This window comes from Oncorhynchus masou, chromosome 30, assembly GCF_036934945.1.
Source record: "Oncorhynchus masou masou isolate Uvic2021 chromosome 30, UVic_Omas_1.1, whole genome shotgun sequence".
In the NCBI taxonomy this organism is placed as follows: Eukaryota; Metazoa; Chordata; class Actinopteri; order Salmoniformes; family Salmonidae; genus Oncorhynchus; species Oncorhynchus masou.
Genome location: NC_088241.1, coordinates 48,532,220 through 48,556,179, shown reverse-complemented (window position 1 = coordinate 48,556,179; position 23,960 = coordinate 48,532,220). Strand labels below are relative to the sequence as shown.

General features: G+C 41.2%; 1 protein-coding gene across 1 annotated transcript; it reads right to left on the bottom strand.

The window, feature by feature from the left end:
- Positions 1-1,463: 1,463 nt before the first annotated feature.
- On the bottom strand, positions 1,464-15,963 carry rnpc3 (RNA-binding region (RNP1, RRM) containing 3). Its single transcript, XM_064949205.1, is given in 17 exon segments — positions 1,464-2,097; positions 2,324-2,399; positions 2,633-2,765; positions 2,904-2,962; positions 3,128-3,222; positions 3,713-3,889; positions 5,524-5,684; positions 6,292-6,417; positions 6,766-6,889; positions 6,892-6,904; positions 7,227-7,295; positions 9,953-10,064; positions 11,108-11,197; positions 11,289-11,398; positions 11,499-11,546; positions 13,861-14,020; positions 15,911-15,963. Coding segments are annotated over 15 exon segments (1,545 nt in total). The 5' UTR covers positions 14,017-14,020; positions 15,911-15,963; the 3' UTR covers positions 1,464-2,097; positions 2,324-2,327.
- Positions 15,964-23,960: the final 7,997 nt, after the last annotated feature.

Below are 23,960 nucleotides of genomic sequence, written 5' to 3'. Positions count from 1 at the left end.
CAATTTTGGAAAAAGGATTTTACTCACAAAAGAAGTAGGAATTTATTTACCCAGTTAGAAATTGTAGGCCATGCATCAAATAACTATTTCCATCAGAAAAACGAACCCTCAAATGCAATATTGCATTTTGTAAGTTGTCTGCGGGTGGCTTGTGAATGCACTCATATCAAGTCATTATCAGGTTATGTAAACTGCGTTCTAATACTCAAGTAGAATGATTTGTCTTAAATGTACAGTATATGAAAGTGATGCTATAAAAAAGGTTCTTTCACGTTATCAAGCTCACTGTGACTGACAAATCACTGCCTAGTACTGTGATTAAAAAGAGCATATGAAAGTGTTTTTCATGAGGCCTACTTGTGTGCCTTCCTTTAAGCACCTCTGAATACCTCTCCTGTCCACATACAGCCATTTGCTTATGTTTTTAGTGTCCATGTGAAAGAGTTGTGAGGATGGAACATTTGTTGACTTACATTTCTTTTAAACACCCATGTAAAATGAAGGCCTGCAAAGCTTACAGATTTAAGTCTAATAGCATGAGATGAAAGTAGACCAACATCAGTGTGCAATGTGTAGACCCACTGAGTGGACATTCTGAACCTTGTTTGAAGTCACACGACCTAGAATCAATTGAAATTTGAATGTAAAAAAAGTTTGTTCACGCGACCTAACTAATTCAACTAGGAATACAAGACGCTGCTCACATTTTCACATATTTATTAGCTTTGGAAAGCAAATGAATGTCTAAATCGTGAAAATAAGACCTGTGCAATGTTGTGCGCAATTTTTCCAAAATCATGACACTTATTTGGAGTCTGTGGCTCAAGTGGTTTGAAAGCTATTGAGGTTTGAAAGATCGAATATCCGTTGAATATCGAAATTGTCAGTTCTTTACCTCGTGCATGGAACTGACAATACAAGAAACGTGATTTTAATAATAAACCATGTCTGTTTTAATTGCAATGCTCACCTTCCTCCAGTGTGCACTTTGCTCCATCCCCAATAAAATCTAGCAATCATCATGAATCCTGAGTACAGCCAGCAGGGTACAGCCACGTTTACGGACTCAGTCTCTGCCAGTCTCTGCCTACCAGCATCTTTCACAGTCCGTGTTTGTTTGTTTGTTTGTCTCATCAGGAGTGTGTTACTCTAGTCTACAGCGTTGACACCACCATCTGTTGCTGCAGCTCACAGCCAATTCAGATTTCAAATTGCTTTCACTGTCTATATATTTACCTACTCTCTCTCTCTCTCTCCTGTTCAGTTCTCACTTTCTCTGAGGTTAAAAATTCCTGTGACAGACAATTTTGTATCATTGGTGAACTGTGTAAATTCATATCTATTTTTTCTAATTAGGCAACTTTGACATTGTGTGATTATGTAACATGTACCAAAAAAAGTATTACAGAAAACAAAAAAAGACCTTAGTGGACTAGAGGGCATTTATAGACAGACAATACATATATAAAAAATATTTTATTTCAAAAAAAAAAAAAACCTGAAGAAATGATATTCCTAACGTGTTGTCTTCAGTTTGCAGAGGATTCCATCACCTGTAGTTCAGAACCAAAAAGGGGAGATGTCAAATATTGAATATTGATTTTCACAGATTAAAAATACTACATCTCACAGCAACATATAAATATATTTTTATTATCAGGGGAGAAGAACATTTCAGATAAATAACACTGACTCCAGGCGCTACAATTTATGCAAGAATCAGTGTGTGTGTATGTTGGAAGGATACATAGAGGTGTGTATTATGTCCCTCATCAGAAAAGAAAAACCCATAAGCCTATATACTGTGATTTCTTTAAAAAAATGTATGTTAGGCAGTTAGTTTTATAATGATAGGTTACAACCTACTTGATTTCACTGGATATTAGAGCTATGCTTAATGTTTGGCGTTTTAACTACAAGATCATTTCCGAACGGCATGGTTGTCTATGGGTCTAATGTGTACCAAAGAGGAGGAAAACACAGGTATTGTGATGGTATGATGTGCTTTGGAAAGGATATGACAGAATCAGAAGGATACGAATGGTACTGACTGCTGGGCCACACTATCACCATGTAACTTCAACTTGACATCAATATCTTCAACAAAAAATTTAAAGATACAGATAGTGTTTTAGATAAATATAGGGATCATGTTTTAGATACAGAACTATTATAATATCACAAATAAATAGGCCTAATCTGAGAAGTTCAAGCTATCTTTGAATCAACACAGGAGTTATATTTCAAGAGTTCCATTTCTCTTTTTCAAAAGTTAGTGAGACAACATAATTTGGACCTAGAAGAGCAGAAGAACCCTTCTCACCTGTTCATCGGGTTCGTTTGGGTCCTTTCTTGGGGTCCGGGGTGTCCGCTTTAGGTCTGGCAGACCTGGCAAACGACTGGAAGGTCTGAGTTAAGGTCTGAAAGAGTTCAAATATTGTACAGGAAGCATCACACAAACTGTGATCCACTAAGCATAATATGCATCTGAAGAATTTCAAAACCAACCTAGCTTTATAACTGTTAAAACTGTTGTGATTACATTTTTTAAATGAACTAAACAAGTATATTCTTAATGATTGTTGAAAGTATATATTTGTCTGTTTTATAAGTGATTAGAAGTAAAGGATACGACAACGAGGGGCTTGTCATAGAGGACGTAACCGTTGGTGTCTCTCAGGGCCTTCTCTGCACTCCTCTCGCTTGGGAGACCAACGAATGCCTGGCCCTTCATACGACCCTCCTTCATCAGCACTATGTCAAACCTTAGGCAGAGACAAGGGAGAGGTTATTCTGTCAAACCTAGGGGAGAGAAGTGACGCAGATCATTCCCATGAAGATATCCTAAACATTTGATTGTGATTTGAAGCACCGTACACTGCAAGAAATGTCTTCATACATACATATTTCTCTCTGCCTCAGATGAAACGTCGATGTATCGCCCATAGATGTATTTCAGATCCTGCAATAAAGAGAACAAACAGCTACCATCAACAGTCATCTTAACACCACATTGTACATGATTTGATGCAATTAGACGGTAGAAGCAGAAGACGAGAAGCAAATGTGTGTAAACTAAACATACATATTGAAAGTTTTTATACTATAGAGTTGACAAGGTACCTACTTTCTCTTCTACTGACTTGGCGATATTCTTCACATAAAGTCTGCTGGTCGGCTCTCCAGGTTCATAATTTTTATACACGGACATCCTTTTTATCTCTGGTTTAAAAGAGGTAAGAGAAGAACCCAGTCAACCCCAGTCCTACTTCAATAAACACAGCTACAGAAGACCACGGGGGTGCCTCTGCCAATCTGATGGCAATTCAAACCTTATTTCAATTCAAGGCCAAACATTGAGTCACTCCCTACAGTCAGAACACATTTCTACATTAAAAAGGCATGTTTGATCTCAACACCCCCATTTTCTTTTCCATTTGATCTTTATAAACAAGTGAGCTGGAACCAAACAGCCAGCCTGGCAGACCCATTGCCAACAACGCTTCACAACAGTTACAAATCCAGACACTACGCATTTCTCTCAGACTTTTCAAGTAATGGTGCCCTTTCAAACTTTGAAATGCTTAGAGAGTGGCATCTGAGCTACCCAGACAGAGTGGTGTAGTGGTCTGGGTAAAGTGAGAAGTGTACTGTCTCTGTCTGTTGATCAAATGCTGTAGTAACAGACTAGTGATCTGGTAGGTAAGTGTACCGTCTCTGGACAGCCGTCCCTTATCCAGTTCCTTCCTGGAGATGACATCAGAGGGGACATCCTCGTCCTCATCACTGTCCTCCTCCAGTTGGGAGGCCTGGGCGGCAGGGTAGATCTTCCCAAAGCCCTCTCCTGGATCCTCCTCTGTCGTGGTGGTGGCCTGCATCTCCTCAGCTGCTACTGGGACAAATAGGGGATTATTAGTCTCAAATGTCATGTTAAATTTGGCTTATGTAATAAATACATTGGAAATCGTATGTGTTTAGGCTGAACCAGTCTCCTGTAATGAGTGGACAAGCTGCAATAAATAATAAGTTTGTTAAAGCATTGGTTGACTGCTACTGCTATGCGGACAGTTTTAAAACAAAGCATTCAGCAGGCACTGCTCCATGGAACTTTCACTTGAGGCGGAGGAAAAAAAGTATTTTGGAACTGTAGCCTGGAGGTTAACTCGGAGGTGCGCACACACTCACACAAAATGATGAAGAGCAGCGAGCTTATACAAATCCTCTGGAAACTTGTCACACACATCCAGCTTGCGCGTGCTCGCCCACCGCGGCGGAACGCCAGGGCTGTTCTGATACGTTCTCAGTAGAGAACTAGATCCTTTTTTCAAATGATCCTCCTCATCACTCCCCAACCCCCTTCACATAATTTAAAACGGGTTGTTTATCAGTGCCCCAAAACAAGACTAATCCAAAAACCAACCTGCCAGTTTGTCTTCTATGCGTTAGACAATCTTTTGCCCTGGATTTTTTTTAGATATGTTTTATTTCTCGGGAGTTGGGACGAGAGTGGATTCATGGGAAGAGGGTGGCTTATAAGAGACGGAAGATAAGACAAGCTGAGACAGCCAGTCAGGGTGGCAGGTGACGACAACAGTGCCAAAAGATGACATTTCTCTAATCCTGATAGTGAAACACCTTTCTGCTTTGATAATTCTATAGTGCATTCTATAGAAGCCTTGAAATACAATACAGCATATCCTGTGATTCCTCTAGGGGTGCGGCAACTGATTGAAATTAATCCATGTATTGTAAACATGGACTCACAGATGTTCCAATTAAAATTCCTTTTACATAATTATATGAGTACTCATTATTACCATTCAAAATGTGCTAAAATATGCTAAAGCTGTATTATAACCTTTGTGTGGCCTATAATATTATCTTCAATTTCTTATCTCAATTTTTTAAGTTGACATGTTAAATTCCCCCTTGGAACTGTTCTTCCAAGTCTCAAGGAATAGAAGCTTCATCTAGGGGTAGCAGGTAGCCTAGCGGTTAAGAGCAGTGGGGCAGTAACCGAAAGGTTGCTGGTTCCAATCCCCGAGCTGAAGAATCTGTCAATGTGCCCTTGAGCAAGGCACTTAACCCTAATTGCTCCTGTAAGACGCTCTGGATAAGAGTGTCTGCTAAATGATGCGCAAATGAACTTTTAACAAGGCACACCTGTTAATTTAAATGAATACCTCATGAAGCTTGTTGAGAGAATGCCAAGAGTATTCAAAGCTGTCATCAAGGCAAAGGGTGGCTACTACTATTATTCTACAATAAAGAATATAGAAAAACTCTTGAGTAGGTGTCCAAATTTTTGACTGGTACTGTAAATGACTTATGGATTCATTTTGAAATGGCACCCTATTCCCTAAATAGTGCACTCCTTTTGACCAAAGCCAAACGTAGTGCACTATATAGGAAATAGGGTGCCATTTTGGATGTAACCGTAGACCACTGAAATTGTAGGTAGTCGGTGTATTTCCCACAGCTGTGCAGCCTGGCCCTGTGGCGAGTCCGAGTCGAAGGCCCTACCTTCAGCCTCCTCAGTGGGCTCCTGTGGCTGGGTGGAGTTGCCTCCTCCTCCTTCCAGTATGGCTGACACGTCTGCTGAAATGTGGAACTCAATCTTCTTCTGTCCGCAGGGCTGGGGCTGCTCAAACACATCTGATGGCTGCAAGATGGGCCCTGGAGCACTGAGACCACAAGAAAGCGAAAATACACACTAAACACCAGGGTCTGGTACAAGAAAGCTAAAATACCCCACGAAACACCAAGGTCTGGTACAAGAAAGCTAACATACCCCACTAAACACCAGAGCCTGGTACAAGAAAGCTAACATACCCCACTAAACACCAGGGTCTGGTACAAGAAAGCTAACATACCCCACTAAACACCAGGGTCTGGCACTGGGCACAGTAAACTGTATTTATCTGTGAATCTAGCTAGTTTATCTTTTTTTCTGGTCAGTTTGATATTTCCCAGGCCACTGAGTAGACTTAGGGAACATTTTAGGGTGCGTTTGTTGTATTTCTACTCTCTTCAAACTGAGTTTGTGGTCTGATCTATTTTGGGGTTACACAAGGTGCAGGCAGATATCCAATATGCAGTCAAAGCCACATTGGCGGACTATTACGAGTGAGAAATGTCTGGAAGGAGGATAAATCCTTCACAGCTAGTTGTGTTGTCTGGCCCTTCAGACAGACAACCCTGTACCTTTTAAACAGAAAACAGCATATTTTAAAGTTGAGAATAGATTAAGAAGAAAAGGGAGAGGGTTGATGTGCATGAGCGGCTGGGTACCTCTGAGATTCGGGCTTGGGGACAAAGAGAAGGTCCTTGAACTTGGGTTTCTTTCTCTTGGAGGACACTTTAGTTCTCAGAGGTCTCTTGCATGCTTGGTTGACCAGACCCATCAGGCGAATCATCCTGGAGAAGAAATCAACAAAAGAAAATAAAGGCAGCCTAGACATTCATGCCACTGTGCAAATGATGACTGCTCTAGAAATGGCACAGGGGAAATAGTGGTATACTGTGAAATATTGTCAGAATAATGTGACTCAACATTCATTGCAACAACCCATTTGGATATGCTCGAGCAAATTCCTAGCGGTGAAGAAAAAAAACACAGGTACAACACAAAAACGCCAAAATCTCATCTCTCTTGTAATCATTTGGCTTGAGACCAAAATGCATTGACGGGGGCAGCCTCTAAACTGACTTTATTGGTTGAAATTTCAATCAATCGCCAATAAAGTAGTGTGATTGGTCCCTCACCTCTCTTTGTCCTCGTCATCTCCACTCTCATACTCAGACCCCTCCTCGCTGGAGAGGTCTATCTCATCTGCTGGTAAGGGGGGGTAGTGGGGAGGATAGGGGGGTGGCATTGGTGGAGGGGGGCAGGATGCATCTCATACTAAGGGTAGAAAGAGAGAGTATATTCATTGAGGCCTGAATTTACAAGACCTGCTACAGTACACAATCTTTCATACAATCACACACAAAGTTGTAACACTGGTCTACATCCACAGATGGGTTTGAAATCTAACTAGTGTATAATATACAAGTATTGGACAATCTAGTCTAGTTGTGACAATAATCTGGGTCTTTCAGAGTATGGTTCCCATAATCTAGCTATTGAACAATCTATAGATTATTAATCTGTGTTCTATAATATGAAATGAAGCTAGTTTATAATCTACTAATCTGTGTGTTGGAGTGTGATCCAGTAATCTCACCATCGGAGGTCTTGCTGTGATGGGGCCGAACGGAGACGGTAGGTTCATCTTGTTCATCAGGTGAAGGACCTGTTGTATGACAACACACTGTACTGTAGCACCCAGACTACAATGCTCCACTTCTTAAAGGCTTAGCTAGCTGAAGCTCTGAATCAAATGATTTATTGTAAAACGTCTGTGCGGATTGGCGTAACTGTGCTAATATCACACACACACTAGCAACCAGGCCCCCAGTGTCCGGTCTGGAGCACGAAGTCACAAGCTCTGCTAGGCGGCTAATGGGTAAATTATGATCGCCAGATCGTCCCCCCAAATATCTGGGCTGCCGTTTTGGATTTTAAAGTTTGTTTATTATGATCGAGTTCAATCCCCACAGTGAATTATTTGAACACTCAGTACAAATTTCAATATTTTATGAAACAGTGATCCATTCTGACTACTACATTTGTCGTCATACATGCTGACACAAATAAATCACGGGTGAGTAGGCTTCGAGGAGGCTATAGTTGACCCTCTGTCAGGATGAAACAATTACATCGACCATGATCCTTTGCTAGTTATGGCCACTTTCACCATGATCCTTTGAGATTTTTGGTGCCATTCAGCAATATGGCACAATTCAAATTGAAATACTTCTGGCTTCATGCACCAACGGAAGTTTTCAATAGGAATACGTGGATGACATCAGCACTAGAGGTTAATCGGCATGGCCAATTAATTAGGGTCAATTTCAAGTTTTCAGACTGCGTGGGCAGGCTGACCACCGGTTATGCGAGTGCAGCATCAAAAGAACCTTGTGGCAGCAAGGAGCCAAGGTAAGTTGCTAGTTAGCATTAAACTTACCTTATAAAAAACAATCTTCACATAATCACTAGTTAACTACACATGGTTGATGACATTACTAGGTTAACTAGCTTGCTCTGTGTTGCATATAATCAATGCAGTGCCTGTTAATTTATCATCGAATCGCAGCCTACTTCAACTACGCCAAACGGGTGATGATTTAACAAAAGCGTATTTGCGAAAAAAGCACATTCGTTGCAATAATGTACCTAACCATAAACATCAATGCCTTTCTTAAAATCAATACACGTATAATCTTTAAACCTGCATATGTAGTTAAAAGAAATTCAAGTTAGCAGGCAATATTAACTAGGGAAATGGTGTCACTTCTCATGCGTTCAGTGCAAGCAGAGTCAGGGTATATGCAGCAGTTTGGGCCGCCTGGCTTGTTGCGAACTGTTGAACGGCCATTTATTCCTAACAAAGACTAATTAATTTGCCAGAATTGTACATAATTATGACATAACATTGAAGGTTGTGCAATGTAACAGCAAAATTTAGACTTAGGGCTGCCACCTGTTCAATAAAATACGGAACGGTTCTGTATTTCACTCAAAGAATAAGCGTTTTGTTTTCAAAATGAAAGTTTCCAGATTTGACCATATTAATGACCAAAGGCTCATTTTTCTGTGTGTTTATTATCCTATAATTAAGTATATGATTTGATATAGCAGTCTGACTGAGTGGTGGAAGGCAGCAGCAGGCTCGCAAGCATTCATTCAAACAGCAGCTCTTAACAATGCTTGAAGCACAGCCCTGTTTATGACTTCAAGCCTATCAACTACTGAGATGATGCTGGCAATTCTAAAGTGCCTATAAGAACATCCAATAGTCAAAGGTACATTAAATAGAAATGGTATAGAGAGAAATAGTCCTATAATAACTACAACCTAAATCGTCTTAACTGGGAATATTGGAGACTCATGTTCTGAGCAAGGTACTTAAACGTTAGCTTTTTTACATGACAGATATTGCATTTCTTTTATTTATTTTTTTACTGTTTTGCATTATTTAAACCAAATTGAATATGTTTCACTATTTATTTGAGACTAAATTGATTTTATTTATGTATTATATTAAGTTAAAATAAAAGTGTTCATTCAGTATTATTGTAATTGTCATGATTACATATGCAAACACATACATACACACATACATATATATATTTTAAAAATTGTCAGATTAATCGGTATCTGCATTTTTTGATCCTCCAATAATCGGTACTGGCATTGAAAAATCATAATCGGTCGACCTCTAATCAGCATTATCACCATCTACTGGTTTTGACATCTATGCTAGCAACAAACACACTGTCATTGTGACCTCAGCTCCATATGCAACACAGATTGCAAGGAGAGCATATGTCTGCAACATTTACCCATGGAACTATACAGTGGGTGAGGTACTGATTGAGGAGAGTGCCTGCATTGTTAGGACAATGGCCTGCTCTTCCACGACACACTAGCGCCACCAAGAGACCATTATGAGCTACTGCAAATGTTAAACCCTTTACTCATGCCTCCCACTTAGTCTTAATATTAAAATTTGCAAAGCACCCTCAATTGTAATTTCCAAGGCAAATGTTTTCTGTTGGATCTTTAAAGTGTTTTGGATGTGGTCAAAAAAAAACCACCAGGGATAACATTTTTTATTTTTTATGTTCTAAGTCAATTTGGACCTCTTATAACAATATATAAATGTTATTTTGTTAACACAATTGTTTTTCTCTAAGGTTAAAAGAAGGACATCTAACTGTGGAATAAATAAAAGCAGAGATATGAGGAATAATATATATATATTATTATTATATATATATATTTCCCAGCATGATTTCCGAAATAAACCAACACAGAAGGAAATATCCCTTTGCAGGATGTACTCACCTGAACGTAAAAGTTTGGTACGCTCAGAAGGGCATGTGTTATGTTTGTCAGAATCCCATTCGAAGGAGGTGGATATAAATATTTCAGACTGGGATTTGATTGAAATTTCAACCTGCAGCAAATGAGGGACAGAAAAAGCAACAGGAAAGAGAATAATTAGCACATAAAACATGTCAAGCGCCACCTACAAACGTACGGTCTCCCAACACGCAAAAATAATACCAGAAACAATATGTCTAAATAATGGGGCCGCATAAATACGTAAGCAGGCAACCGAGGTTTAGTAGCGGGCTTTGGCTGCCTTTCTCCTTAACAACCTGCACAGCGTGTGACTGAAATACACTCAATATCACACTTCCTCTTCAGGGACGTTGGGATCAGTATGCCATCTCAGCATCTATTCAAGGTCTGTTCTCGTGTAATGACTAAGGTCCAAGCTTAGGCTAGGCCCTGTTCTGTGCTGGGCCAGCCATAGAGGCTGAAACTCAATCAATTCAAAGTATATTTACACTCAGGGTATGGAGGGCTTTTAATTTAAAAAAGCCATTACCTGCATTAAGAATTATACTTTGTAACTGAATGTGCAGGGAACATGAACTCAATGGGCTGCTTTCCTGGAATAAGACTATTCCTAGACTAAAAAACATGTTCAGTATAGAACTGAGAAACCGTCCCTAAAGCACAACTTGCTGCAAGTCTTGCTGTAGGCTTACTGGAGCTTCAAAGCCAAGCAATTACAAAAAATGACTGTACACATGCATTTCACCCAACAACGATTATGCACATACCCTCAAATAACTGACAGACAACTCAACCTCCAATGTGTGTGATGTGTCGGATAGGTGACTTCTCATAGTGGCATGACACCTTACACCTCAGCCCTGAGTGTCTTTATCAAAGGACACCTGGTGCCACCAACTGGCAGCGGCAGATGGCCTGCCACTGCTGATGTCACTGCCGAGCACCAAGCCATAGACCTGACCTGCCATTGCTGATGTGCTCAGCCACAGACCTGAGACCTGGGGTTATAATTGGACATGAGAATGCTGACAGCTCCTCATTGGAGATTCCGGCCGAGTCTTAGTCAGTCTCCCCCCAGGCAGCAGACACACACACGCACAGAATCAGTCTCAAGACACACACGCACACAATTACCCGAGTTTGGGTGCAGTGCCAGTCTCTATTAGTGGTATACTCGGTTGTGTCACTTCCTTTTTCTTCTTCACATCTTTACCATCTGTTGCACTGAGAAAAATAAAGGGTTTAATACACACTAGACAAGTTTTGCTTTACAATTGAACATATTTGACTGCATCACCTAGTTGAGGTAAATTACCTGTCTGACACAGGTGGGTCTTTCAGCACTGTCACATGTTCCTGGTCTTTGGCAAACTCCACCACCAGGGTATGGTTGAGGATCTGTAGCTGGTGAAGCCTGCTCAGAGCCTGCAGGACAGGGGAGAGAATACAGGTTTTACTAGAACACTAATTTACATCATGTAATATAATAATGAACTGCTACTGAAGGCAGAAACAATTAGCCTACCTTTGCTGCAGACTTCTCACTCGCAAATGTTGCAAAGGCTGTGTGTCTCTGGAGGTATAAGGATTGAATTGCATTAGCACGGGAATCGCTAAAGCAGTCATTGTGACTGTTCATGATTTTGTAGTTATTTATTACTCTGCCATTTAAGTCAATATCCGCCCTTGACTTTTCCTAAATAAGTCTAAAAAAAAACACACCGTTGGTGCTAAAATCTTAATATCATAAAAAGAAATGGAGCTTGAACCAGTTTGAGGAGGACAAGTCATTTTTTTGTATTGTTTTCCCCACTACCTCTCCTTCTCTGATAATCACACCAATAATTGCCTCAAAACTGAATTGAAACTATACCAAAATGAATTTCACACATACACTATGTACACAAAAGTATATGGACACACCTTCAAATTAGTGGATTTGGCTATTTCAGCCACACCCGTTGCTAACAGGTGTATAAGATCGAGCACACAGCCATGCAATCTCCATAGACAAACACTGGCAGTAGAATAGCCTTACGGAAGAGCTCAGTGACTTTCAACGTGGCATCCTACCTTTCCAACAAGTCAGTACATCAAATTTCTGCCCTTCTAGAGCTGCTCCGGTCAACTGTTAGCGCTGTTATTGTCAAGTGGAAACATCTCGGAGCAACAACGGCTCAGCCACGTAGTGGTAGGCCACACAAGCTCACAGAACGGGATCGCCAAGTGCTGAAGTGCGTAAAAATCGTTTGTCCTCGGTTGCAACACTCACTACCGAGTTCCAAACTGCCTCTGGAAACAACGTCAGGACAAGAACTGTTCGCCGGGAGCCTAAGATCACCATGCGCAATGCCAACAGTCAGCTGGAGTAGTGTAAACTCGCCGACATTGGACTCTGGAGAAGTGGAAATGCATTCTCCAGTATGATGGGGAGAAAAGGGGAGAATGGGTGAGTTGATGAGCGAAGGGAAGCAAGCGATGCATAATTATGTAATCACCAATTATTGTACTGATCCATTCTAATCTTAAAATGGTATGTACCCTACTTCAGTCCACTAAATAAAAGCAGTCTTATCAGTCTACTCTGGCCATACTTGGAGTAGGCTACACAGTTATAGTAGGCGTAATTGTACATGCTGAATGGCTTTCAATATCTGTGAAAATATCTACATCGGGCAGCAGGTGAGTAAATGTCGGAGACCTTATGAGAAATGTCACCATGGACAATTTCTTAACTTCACTGTCATTGGCGAACAAGTTGCTTGCAGAGGAAACAAGTCTGGCCGGCACCATGAACAAAGTGAGAGGCAAGCTCCTTCCCGCTGCGCATAATAAGGCACCCCCGCACAGCCGTACAACGGTGCAGAAGAATGACAAGACAACGGGAACACAAAGAGAAAACCGGAGACTATTATGCACTACAACCAAACAAAAGTATGTCAAAGTGTGTCAAGGAAGTGAAAGTTACGACATTTTTGTCAACTGTTAGGACAAGGGATAGCAGCTACATGAAATCCAACTGATGCCATTGCCTGAAGATGTACACAATACAAGCACGTAGCAGCTGACAATTGACTATTTTTGACTGCCGTCATGTCGACACATTAATTATAATGCAATTATTACATTTGTGCCAAGTTTCACTATTTATCAAGGCCACTTTGCACTTATAGGCTATGAAATATATAAATTACACTGTTAGAATGTTGCAGTCAGAATGAGTGCTCATGAGCTTGAAGGTGGTCCATCGAAGCCCAGCGGGTTTTGAATTAATGTACAATTGTTGTAAAAAAAAAAAAAAAAGGTTATTTTCCACCTTTATTTAACCAGGTAGGCTAGTTCACAACAAGTTCTCATTTACAACTGCAACCTGGCCAAGATAAAGCAACGCAGTGCGACACAAAGAACAACACAGTTACACATGGGATAAACAAACATGCAGTCAATAATACAATAGAAAAGGTCTATATATAGTGTGTGCAAATGAGGTAAGGGAGGTAAAGCAATAAATAGGCCATAGTGGTGAGATAATTACAATATAGCAATTAAACACTGGAGTGATCGATGTGCAGAAGATGAGTGTGCAAGTAGAGATACTGGGGTACAAAGGAGCAACATAAATAAAATAAATAACAGTATGGGGGATGAGGCAGTTGGATGGGCTATGTACAGGTGCAGTGATCTGTGAGCTGCTGACAGCTGGTGCTTAAAGTTAGTGAGGGAGATATGAGTCTCCAGCTTCAGTGATGTATTAAATGTGCTACTGGTTTGTGTTTTTTGATGTCATGTTGTCATGATGGTGTTGTTTATTGTGAAAAACCTACTGTTTTAAGACAGTAGCCACCTAAGACTGAAGAGAAGGCAGTGGGCTACATGGTCTGACCTACCAGTACTCCTTTATCAGAGAACACTCGGACTCCCACGGCACCAAAGTACTTGAGTAGATCCTGCTTCTCATCCCTGGACAGGTCAGCAGGGAGATGGCGGATGATCAGAGTTCTACTTTTCCTCGACTGGACCAACTCCTCGTCCTCACCCGCCATAGCGCTGTCAGAGACAGATCAGAATATGTTGACTAACCCGGTAACATTACCTGGGGATAGAAAAAGAAAGCGAACGAGCTACGAGTCTTAATGTTACTGTTGAGGGAGGGATGAATGCAATATGGTGGCTTGCTAGTATGCATCTGCAATGGTGTGAACCTCTTGTCTCCATTACTTTATCTGTAGTGATTTATAGGAACTGGGCTTTTACCTACCCTGTGTTCTCAGATCAGAGTGCAGATAAAGGAGAATCAATGACAAGGATGGGAAATAACCCACATTATTGAGAGACCAACCTGTGCTGGCTAGCTAGTTGCTGTAGCGTACAGTTAACTGTCAAAATAGAGGAAACGCCAACATAAAGTGTGTTATTAATATGGTGTTGGGCCATGAGCCAGAAAATATTCAATGCGCCTAGGCATAAACTCTACAAATGTCTGGGACTCTATTGGAGGGATGCGACACCATTCTTCCACAAGATATTCCATAATTTGGTGTTTTGTTGATGGTGGTGGAAAACGCTGTCTCGGGCACATCTCAAGAATCTCCCAGAAGTGTTCATTTGGGCTGAGATTTGGTGACTGAGATAGTCATGGCATATGGTTTACATCGTTTTCATGCTAATCAAACCATTCAATGACCTGTGGATGGGGGCATAGCCATGGTAGCAAAAACTAATGACCAAAATAATGACCTGTACAACATTTTAATACATGACCCTAAGCATGATGTATGTTAATTGCTTAAAGGAAAACTCCACCCATAAACTACCGTTTGGTATTCGTTCATTACTCCTTTGTTGATATAGTCCCAAAATGTTTTGCATGTCAGCATTCAAGAGATATAGCTTTCAAAAACAGAAATACAGCTGGTATGACGTTTCAGCATAATATGACGCAAAACGCAGCATCATATGTGTATGCGACCAATACAATTGTATTTGAAAACGCAGCATCATATGATGCAAAATGCATCATACCAACTCAACTGTATTCTTAAAATTATAGATCTTGAAAATGAAATTTTCCTTTAAACAACTCAATAACCACACCTGTGTGGAAGAATCTGCTTTCAATAGACCTTGTATTCATCATTTACTCAAGCGTTAACATTATCTTGGCAGGGTATAATTTGTGGAACGTTCCAACAGGAATCTGTTGCAAAAACTTCGTAAAGTACAAGGTTGCTAACAAACAACGCATACAAAGTAGCATGACCAATTCACCTCGCTAACTAGCTGCAGAATAGGCATCAACTAACCACATCGCTTATTCTTAACGTTTGTCCATAGACTAACAGAGTGAGGACAAACATTTTTCGGAATATCCGTTGGGAGTGAAAAACGTAATTAAAAAGCCCACGGCCTACGTTACCGGGTATCTTATTCTGCCGCTATACAACTTTGTATGCGTTGTTTGTTGGCAGCCTTGTTATTTACGACGTTTTTGCAACTGATTCCTGTTCGAGCGTTCCACAAATTATCCCCACCCGTTAACGTTACCTATACATTGATCAGCGAAATTAAACCAGCAAGTTCATCCTCTGAAATCCTCCCGGCCTGCCAAACAAAACCCACACCGGTATGATATCCAACATATCAAAGATTTCTTTGATTATTCCTTTCTGATAGATAATATCCCACAGCGTCCAGACACAGACCTAACATTTTGTCGATGAACTCAATTCAGACTCCGAGGCAAGTACAGTAGGTAGCTAGCTCGATAGCTATTGGACCTGCATCAGCTAGACAAGCTGATGTTTGTAACTAGCGTTTAATTCACATTCTCCACCATTTGTCGTACATGTTGCTATAACATTACAACATGTCATTCAATGAGTAGCTCATTGTAATTAAATACGTTTATGAATTTAAAGAACTGTTTTTGCCACATACCTGCTAGCCAATATAGGTTTTCTTGCAGCCAGGAGCGCATGCGAACCACTTCCGCCCAAAATGATCGATGATTGGATGTTTACACATTTGACCGCCTACCAAGAGTTCAAAGTCTGTTGGTTAAGCAGGATGTCCATCACTAGGATTATTTACTTGAGTGTATCGCTTTCCTTTCACCAGTAGAGGTCAACATTATCAATAAAATAGTCAGGTCCCTAAAGTTGATGAACTATGAGAAATGAGAGGTTTTAGTTTGAAACCCATTGCACAAAGCACATCACAGTATTGTAGGTATACTCACCGTTTTATTTGTCATTGATTGTCTAGAGATACTACTAAGAAGACACAGACAACTGAAAGTAAATGTTATTACTTAGTTGGTCTGAGTAATGAGGAACAACAACCCCTGAAACTATTGTAGACAAGACAATGAATCCAGTATTAATATATATTTCCTCAACTACCCCAATTGTCCTAACCATAGTGTATTGTCCGCAGTGGCTCTCTCTCTCTCAGGGCCTGTATAGTTGGCATTTGGCCAAGCAAAATTGTCAACTTCTGTCACTCATTCATTCCAGGCCAAACTAGTTTCCTGTGTCACACTTCATCTTTGATAGAGGCAAGCTTCTAGAGACAGTTTTGAAAATGCCTCTCAAACAGTTGGTTACTATCTGGGATGTTATAATGTATGATAATGTAATCTGAAATATGAAGAAAAATAACTCATCAGATAACATCATCACAGAAGTTCCTTACTGTCACATACTCATATCTCATTGCAAATTAGGGCATATAAAACTACAGTTACACAACCCACTGACCAGTTAGTGACCAGTCCCACCAGAGGACATTAATCCAAGATCTCCTCTATGTTCTCAAGTCTCAAGGAGCTTCCAAATTCCTGTGCAAATGAAGCCTTTATTTGAGGACAACACGGGGCATTCCTCAAGGGGGGAAACAATGCCCCCTTTCACCCTGGCTCCCTCTGAAATTTCACAGGTGAGGGGAGGAACGGTATACTTTTTTCCCATCCCAGGACTACGCACTCAGCCCAAGCCCCTGGTAGAGGTTGGGTGGAATTTTATGGGAGAGGGAGATAGAGAAGGAGACATAGATAGAGAGTGAGGGAGAGAAGGGGAGGGAGAAGAGATAGAGAGAGAGAGAGAGATAGCATGACCAAGATAATTGAATTGAATTGAATTGAGAGAGAGACATTCTCACAGTGACCATCAAGGATTTATTTGTAAAATATATTTTACAGTGATTAGAGCAATATCACTTTACAGTAGAAAATTAAAATGCATTTTGTCTCAAATCATACATGAAACTGACAGATGTGTTCGGTGCAGTGCAAATGTTCAGTTGAAGTTGGAAGTTTACATACACTTAGGTTGGAGTCGTTAAAAATGTTTTTTCAACCACTCCGCAAATTTCTTGTTAACAAACTATAGTTTTGGCAAGTCGGTTAGGACATCTACTTTGTGCATGACACAAGTAATTTTTCCAACAATTGTTTACAGACAATTCACTGTATCACAATTCCAGTGGGTCAAAAGTTTACATACTCAAAGTTGACTGTGCCTTTAAACAGCTTGGAAAATTCCAGAAAATTATGTCATGGCTTTAGAAGCTTCTGGTAGGCTATTTGACATAATGTGAGTCAATCGGAGGTGTACATGTGAATGTATTTCAAGGCCTACCTTCAAACTCAGTGCCTCTTTGCTTGACATCATGGGAAAATCAAAAGACATCAGCCAAGCCCTCAGAAAATAAATTGTAGACTTCCACAAGTCTGGTTCATCATTGGGAGCAATTTCCAAATGCCTGAAGGTACCACGTTCAACTGTACAAACAATAGTACACAAGTATAAACACCATGGGACTGGTGTATATGACAGTAGCCAACAGTAAAGATTTGGGCCTGCTGTCTAAGACCTAAGTAGAAAAGCCATGTTCTTCAGTATTTGGCAAGGTCTTGATGTGTTTAATGACACTGGTTCATCCTCTTCTTCCTCTCCCCAAAGAGACAGACCATGGTTTCTCAACGTTCTCCACTGGGAGACCAGACAAAGTTGGAGATGTTTGCTAGTAATAAACATCCATTGGAAAGTGGGGGACAAGAGACTGGGAATCAGCGTATTAGCCAGGATGCAGATAATGTGTAAGTCTGAATCCACACAATGTTTAAGGAGCACATTCCACATGCAGTAATATATAGGACAGCTCTAAACCAAGACCCCTGTTTCTGGTTGAAGGAAAACCTCAAATCCCAAAACATTCAACGTCTTCTAACATGACTGCTGATCATTATATACAATACATGTTTTAAAAGCCATCAAGGCTTCAGCTCTGCGTCCTTAGACTTGAACCCGATGATTGGAGATATATGTACACGGAAATACATGTCCACCTGCAAATAGTATATTGCATCATTATTTCAGAAAATGTCACCTTGTTTCTTCTTTCAGGGGTGAACTGTAGTTGCCCACTTTTAAGTTTTAGAGCTATGTGGAGCAGATGTTTCAAATCTGACATCTCTCGGTCACTTTCTTAACAATGGGTGGGAACTTCAGCAGAGATCCACAAGCCTGCTGGTTGCAGATCTGTTCGTGCTGTAATACTCACACAGTGACCTTAGGAGTTGGTAAGGCAGCTCAAACTGATCTGGGACCAGCAGGTTAGAAGTTCTCTTAGAAGGTTCCTGATTCAAGTTTTATTGTCATGTGCATAAGTACATTGAAATACTTTTCTTGCAAGCTCTTTCCCAACAATGCTGTAATCAGTATCAGTAGTAAAAAAATATTATACTATAAAATAAAGTAAAGTAGAACAAAAACACACAAGAAAAATAACACAAGAAAGTATGTAAGCTAGTTCCAGGATCAGAGCCAGTACCATATTTACAATGTGCAGGGATACTGGAGTGGAACACTCTTAGAAAGGGTTCTCCTATGGGGAGAGACGAAGAACACTTTATGGTTTTAGATAGAACATTTTCTAAGATAGCACCTTTACTGTAGTAGGAGTAGATACACTATGTATAGGGGTAGGGTGACTAGGCATCGGGAGATATGATAAACAGAGTAGCAGCAGCGTATATAATGATTATGTCTGAGTGTGTGTGCGTGTGTGGAGAGTCCGTATGAATGTGCGTGCTTGTTATGTTTGTGTGAGTAAATTAAGTGTGTGTGTGTAGAGTAAAATAAAAATATAAGGGTCAATGCATATAGTCCATGTAGCCATTTTGTTAGCTATTTAGCAGTCTTATGGCTTGGCAATAGAAGCTGTTCAGGAGCATGTTGGTATCAGACTTGACACTCCGGTACCGCTTGCCTTTCGGAAACAGAGAGGACAGTCTATGTCTTGGCAATAGAAGCTGTTCAGGAGCATGTTGGTATCAGACTTGACACTCCAGTACCGCTTGCCTTTCGGAAACAGAGAGGACAGTCTATGGCTTGGCAATAGAAGCTGTTCAGGAGCATGTTGGTATCAAACTTGACACTCCGGTACCGCTTGCCTTTCGGAAACAGAGAGGACAGTCTATGGCTTGTTGAAGTCATTTCTGAGCCTTCCATTCACACTGCCTGTTATAGAGGTCCTGGATGGCAGGGAGCTCGGCCCCAGTGATATACTGGTCTGAACGCACCACCCTAAGTAGTGCCATGCCAGATCACTGACCTCCTCCCTGTAGGCTCATCCTCACCGGTGATCAGGCCGACCACCGCCATGTCGTCAGGAAACTTGATGATGGTGTTGGAGTCGTGCGTGGCCACGCAGTCGTGGGTGAACAGGTCGTACAAGAGGGGACTAAACGCACACCCCTGTGGGGCCCCCGCGTTGAGAGTCAGCGTGGGGGAAGTAATGTTGCCCACCCTCACCACCTGGGGAGTCAGGAAGTTCAATATCCAGTTGCAGAGAGAGAGAGAGATATTAAAATAGGTTCCATATTCCAAAGGTTCAAGGTTCCATATTTCTGAGCTTGGTCTGGGTCTTACTGTTTGTTCAAGCTCCCTGAGTGCTCCTTCAGCAGGTCGTTGGTGCAGCAACCCCAGCCCAGACCCAAACAGTAAACCAGGTCATCCCCAGCCTCAGAGTGAGGTCTTTCATTGTGGGAGAACTGGATCTAGGTAGGGGAGAGAGTACCCTCAGGTAAGTAGGGGCCAGACAGTGTGTTTATAATGGCCTTTATGGAAACTGAAGTTTCTATCCATGATACATTGTCCTTTCATTAGCCTGGACAGGAAGTGGCAAACTGGGAGTGCAGTTTCCATGGTGTTCACAGGGTGGGTTTGTATTTGTGTTGTTTTAACACGATAAGACCTTGATGCATGAAATTAGTCGTTTTTTAGGTAATTTAAGATTTAAAGATTTTTTCATCTCATCCTGCTGGTCAAAAGTGCACTCTATAGGAAATAGGGTGCCTATAAGATGCAGCCTAGCTGACTTATCCACACACAATGAAGGTATTAGTAGGATCACAACCAATATTTAATAATGACATACTATTACATGGGTTGCATGTTATCACACATTTAGTTAATCTCAGAGAGCATAATGAGAAGCATGTCCAGAGGATATGAACTCTCCTGCTCCAATGGTTTTCCACGGTAATGTGCCATGCAGATGTGCTTCACTTCTTTTGATGGAAAAAAAATCTACGCCAGATATTAAAAGGGTTTTAAAAGGGTTTCTTTTTTTCATCCCTTCTTTGCTCTCTTCAATCTGCTTTCAACAACAGAACTGAACCGGGAAAAGTGGCCTACACTGCTTCGACCAGGAAGAGGATTATGAAATGTTCTACTGAGGCCAACAGTCATATACAAATTGATAGTGTCCCAGTATTTATTTCATCTTCATTTATTTGAATGAGATTGTGGTTTCTGTGCTGGAATCTCTGTTGTCTCTTAGCCTGGCTACACGCACTAACTACACTGGAAGCCAGTATAGATGACTGACTGCAGACAGACAAAGTCCAGTCCTAGATGTTATCCATGTTAGGCCCATATCCTCCTTGTGTTTCAAGGGGCCTTAGTGATAATCAAAGATGAAGGAACTAAATCCTGTGTTATTCCGGTATATTCTCCCTTTGGAGAAATATACAAGGCAATTTATGTGTTCATTTATCGTCTTCCCTTTCCCGTCCATATGGGAGTGGGTGAGCATGGCCGGCCCTAGACTTTTTGGGGCTCTGACCATCATTTTGGGACGCAGAGGAAATATTGCAATTTCAAAGCAAATTTACTGCAATTCTACACAATTTACGATGACTTATGCCATGTTTGTATACACAACATGACCTAAAGTATGTAGACACCTGCTCGTCGAACATCTCATTCCAAAATCATGGGCACTAATATGGAGTCCACTCTTCTGGGAAGGCTTTCCACTAGATATTTGAACATTGCTTCCATTCAGCCACAAGAGCATTCGTGAGGTCGGAACTGATGTTGGGCGTTTAGGCACAAAGTTGGCATTCCAATTTATCCCAAAGGTGTTTGATGCGGTTGAGGTCAGGGCTCTGAGCAGGCCTGTCAAGATCTTCCACACCAATCTCAACAAACCATTTCTGTATGGACCTCGCTTTGTACACAAGGCAATTTGTCATGTTGAAACAGGAAAGGTCCTTCCCCAAACTGTTGCCATAAAGTTGGAAGCACAGAATCGTATAGAATGTCATTGTATGCTTTAGCATAAACATTTTTCTTCACTGGAACTAAGGAGCCGAGCCCAAACCATGAAAAACGGCCCCAGACCATTATTCGTTCTTCACCAAATTTTACAGTTGGCACTATGGATTCGGGCAGGTAGCGTTCTGCTGGCATTCACCAAACCCAGATTTGTCCGTTGGCCGGCCAGATGGTGAAGCGGGATTCATCAGTCCAGAAAACGAATTTCCACTGCTCCAGAGTCCCAGTGGCGGTGAGCTTTACACCACTGGCATTGCCTGTAAGAAGAGAAGTTCGAAACAAACATAAGGTACTTTTTTTTTAGCATTACGAATGGTGATTTTTGTTTTGTGTGCGACTGCTCGGCCATGGAAACCCATTTCATGAAACTCCAGATGAACAGTTATTGTGCTGATGTTGCTTCCAGAGGCAGATTGGAACTCAGTAGTGAATGTTACAACCGAGGACAGAGAATTTTTATGCACTACGCGCTTCAGAGATAGGCAGTCCCATTCTGTGAGCTTGTGTGGCCTACCAATTTGCAGCTGAGCCGTTGTTGCTCCTAGACTTTTACACTTCACAATAACAGCACAGTTGACTGGGGCAGCTCCAGCAGGGCAGAAAGTAGACAAACTGACTTGTTGGAAAGGTGGCATCCTATGACGGTGCCATGTTAAAAGTCACTGAGTTCTTCAGTAAGCCCATTCTACTGCCAATGTGTGTCTATGGAGATTGCATGGCAGTGTGCTCGATTTTATACACCTGTCAGCAACAGGTGTGGCTGAAATTGCCGAATCCACTAATCTGAAGGGGTGTCAACATACATTTGTATATATAGCGTATCTGAGTTAGAGTCACTAACAAAATCAATGGAGGCCCCCTGGGGATCAGGGCCCCTGGGCACAAGTTTAGATAGCTGACACCTTGTTTATTCTACTATTCTAACTCTCAACAGTAAGTTTAGTCCCCAACTGAGTTCCTAAAATCTCAGACTGAGTTCCTTTTATTTGGTCACTAAGCGACCCTGTGGGTGAGGTATAAAGTAGTGCCCACCAGGTGTCATTCCTGGTGACATTCTACATGGCCATGGTATTGACAAGGAAGGATAGGAAGAAAAATATATATATTTGTTAGGAATGGCCAAGATTCACTCCCTAATGTTTTGAGTTAACATGTTAATACATAAATGGGTAGTTAGATCCAATTATGTCATCCAAGAATAGAACCAAATCTAAGCTAATTTCGGACCACACCCTCTTGATGGTAAAGCACTATATGAGGCCCCCAGTAGTACAGACTAAATACGTCACAACATTGTGAGATGACAGCGTAGGCCTTCGTGCCAGACATGGACATTTTCAGACATTGCCTCTCTCATCAACTCATGAAGTCCTTGTTTGACATATGTTGGCTCAGTCTGGGGAGACCACAGAGAGCTGAGATATGGAGTTATGGTTTCATACCGACAATTACTTCTCGGTGACACTGAGATCATACCAACAAATTACAGTAGAAAAAAGACCCAGGATTTGTCCAAGGGATCTTGCTGCACTGTATCAGAGTTGATCATTGCCTGTAAGAAGAGAAGTTCGAAACAAACATAAGGTACTTTTTGAAAACAACAAATAGATGTTCAGGCTATCAAATAGTTTCAGCATGTTGAAGCACGACAGTAAAATATGTCTCCCAATAGCAACATAGACATAGTTTAAATGGTCTAACATTGCTAATCTAACTAGGTCTAACTTAGCTACCTCAACAAGAAACAAGAAAAAAAACTTTTATAATTATGATCATTTGTATCCAGCAGCCTACCACCAGGAGAATACCATCCTGCATCCCACTGCTGGCTCGCTTCTGACGCTAAACAGGGTTGGTTCTGTTTGGTCCCTGGATGGGAGAACAGATGTTGCTGGAAGTGGTGTTGCAGAGACAGTAGGAGGCGCTCTTTCCTCTGGTCTAAAAAATATTAAAATTGTATGTCCCAAGGCAGTGATTTAGGACATTATCCTGTGTTGGGTGCTGTCTTTTGGATGGGATGTTAAACGAGTGTTCTGACTCTCTGTGGTCACCAAAGGTCCCATGGCACTTGGCGTCAGTGTAGGGAAAGGGGGATACTTTGTCAGTTATTCAACTGAAATCTATATTTTGCATTTAACCCAACCCCTCTGAATCAGAGAGGTGTGGGGTGCTGTCATAATTGACACCAATGTCTTCGGTGCCTGGGGAATAGGGCTGTTAACCCCGGTGTCCTGGCTAAATTCCCAATCTTGCCATCATACCATCATGGCGACCTAATCATCGTTTCCAATTGGCTCATTCATTGCCTCTCCCCTGTAACTATTCCCCAGGTGTGTGCTGTAAATGAGAGTGCTCTCATTCAA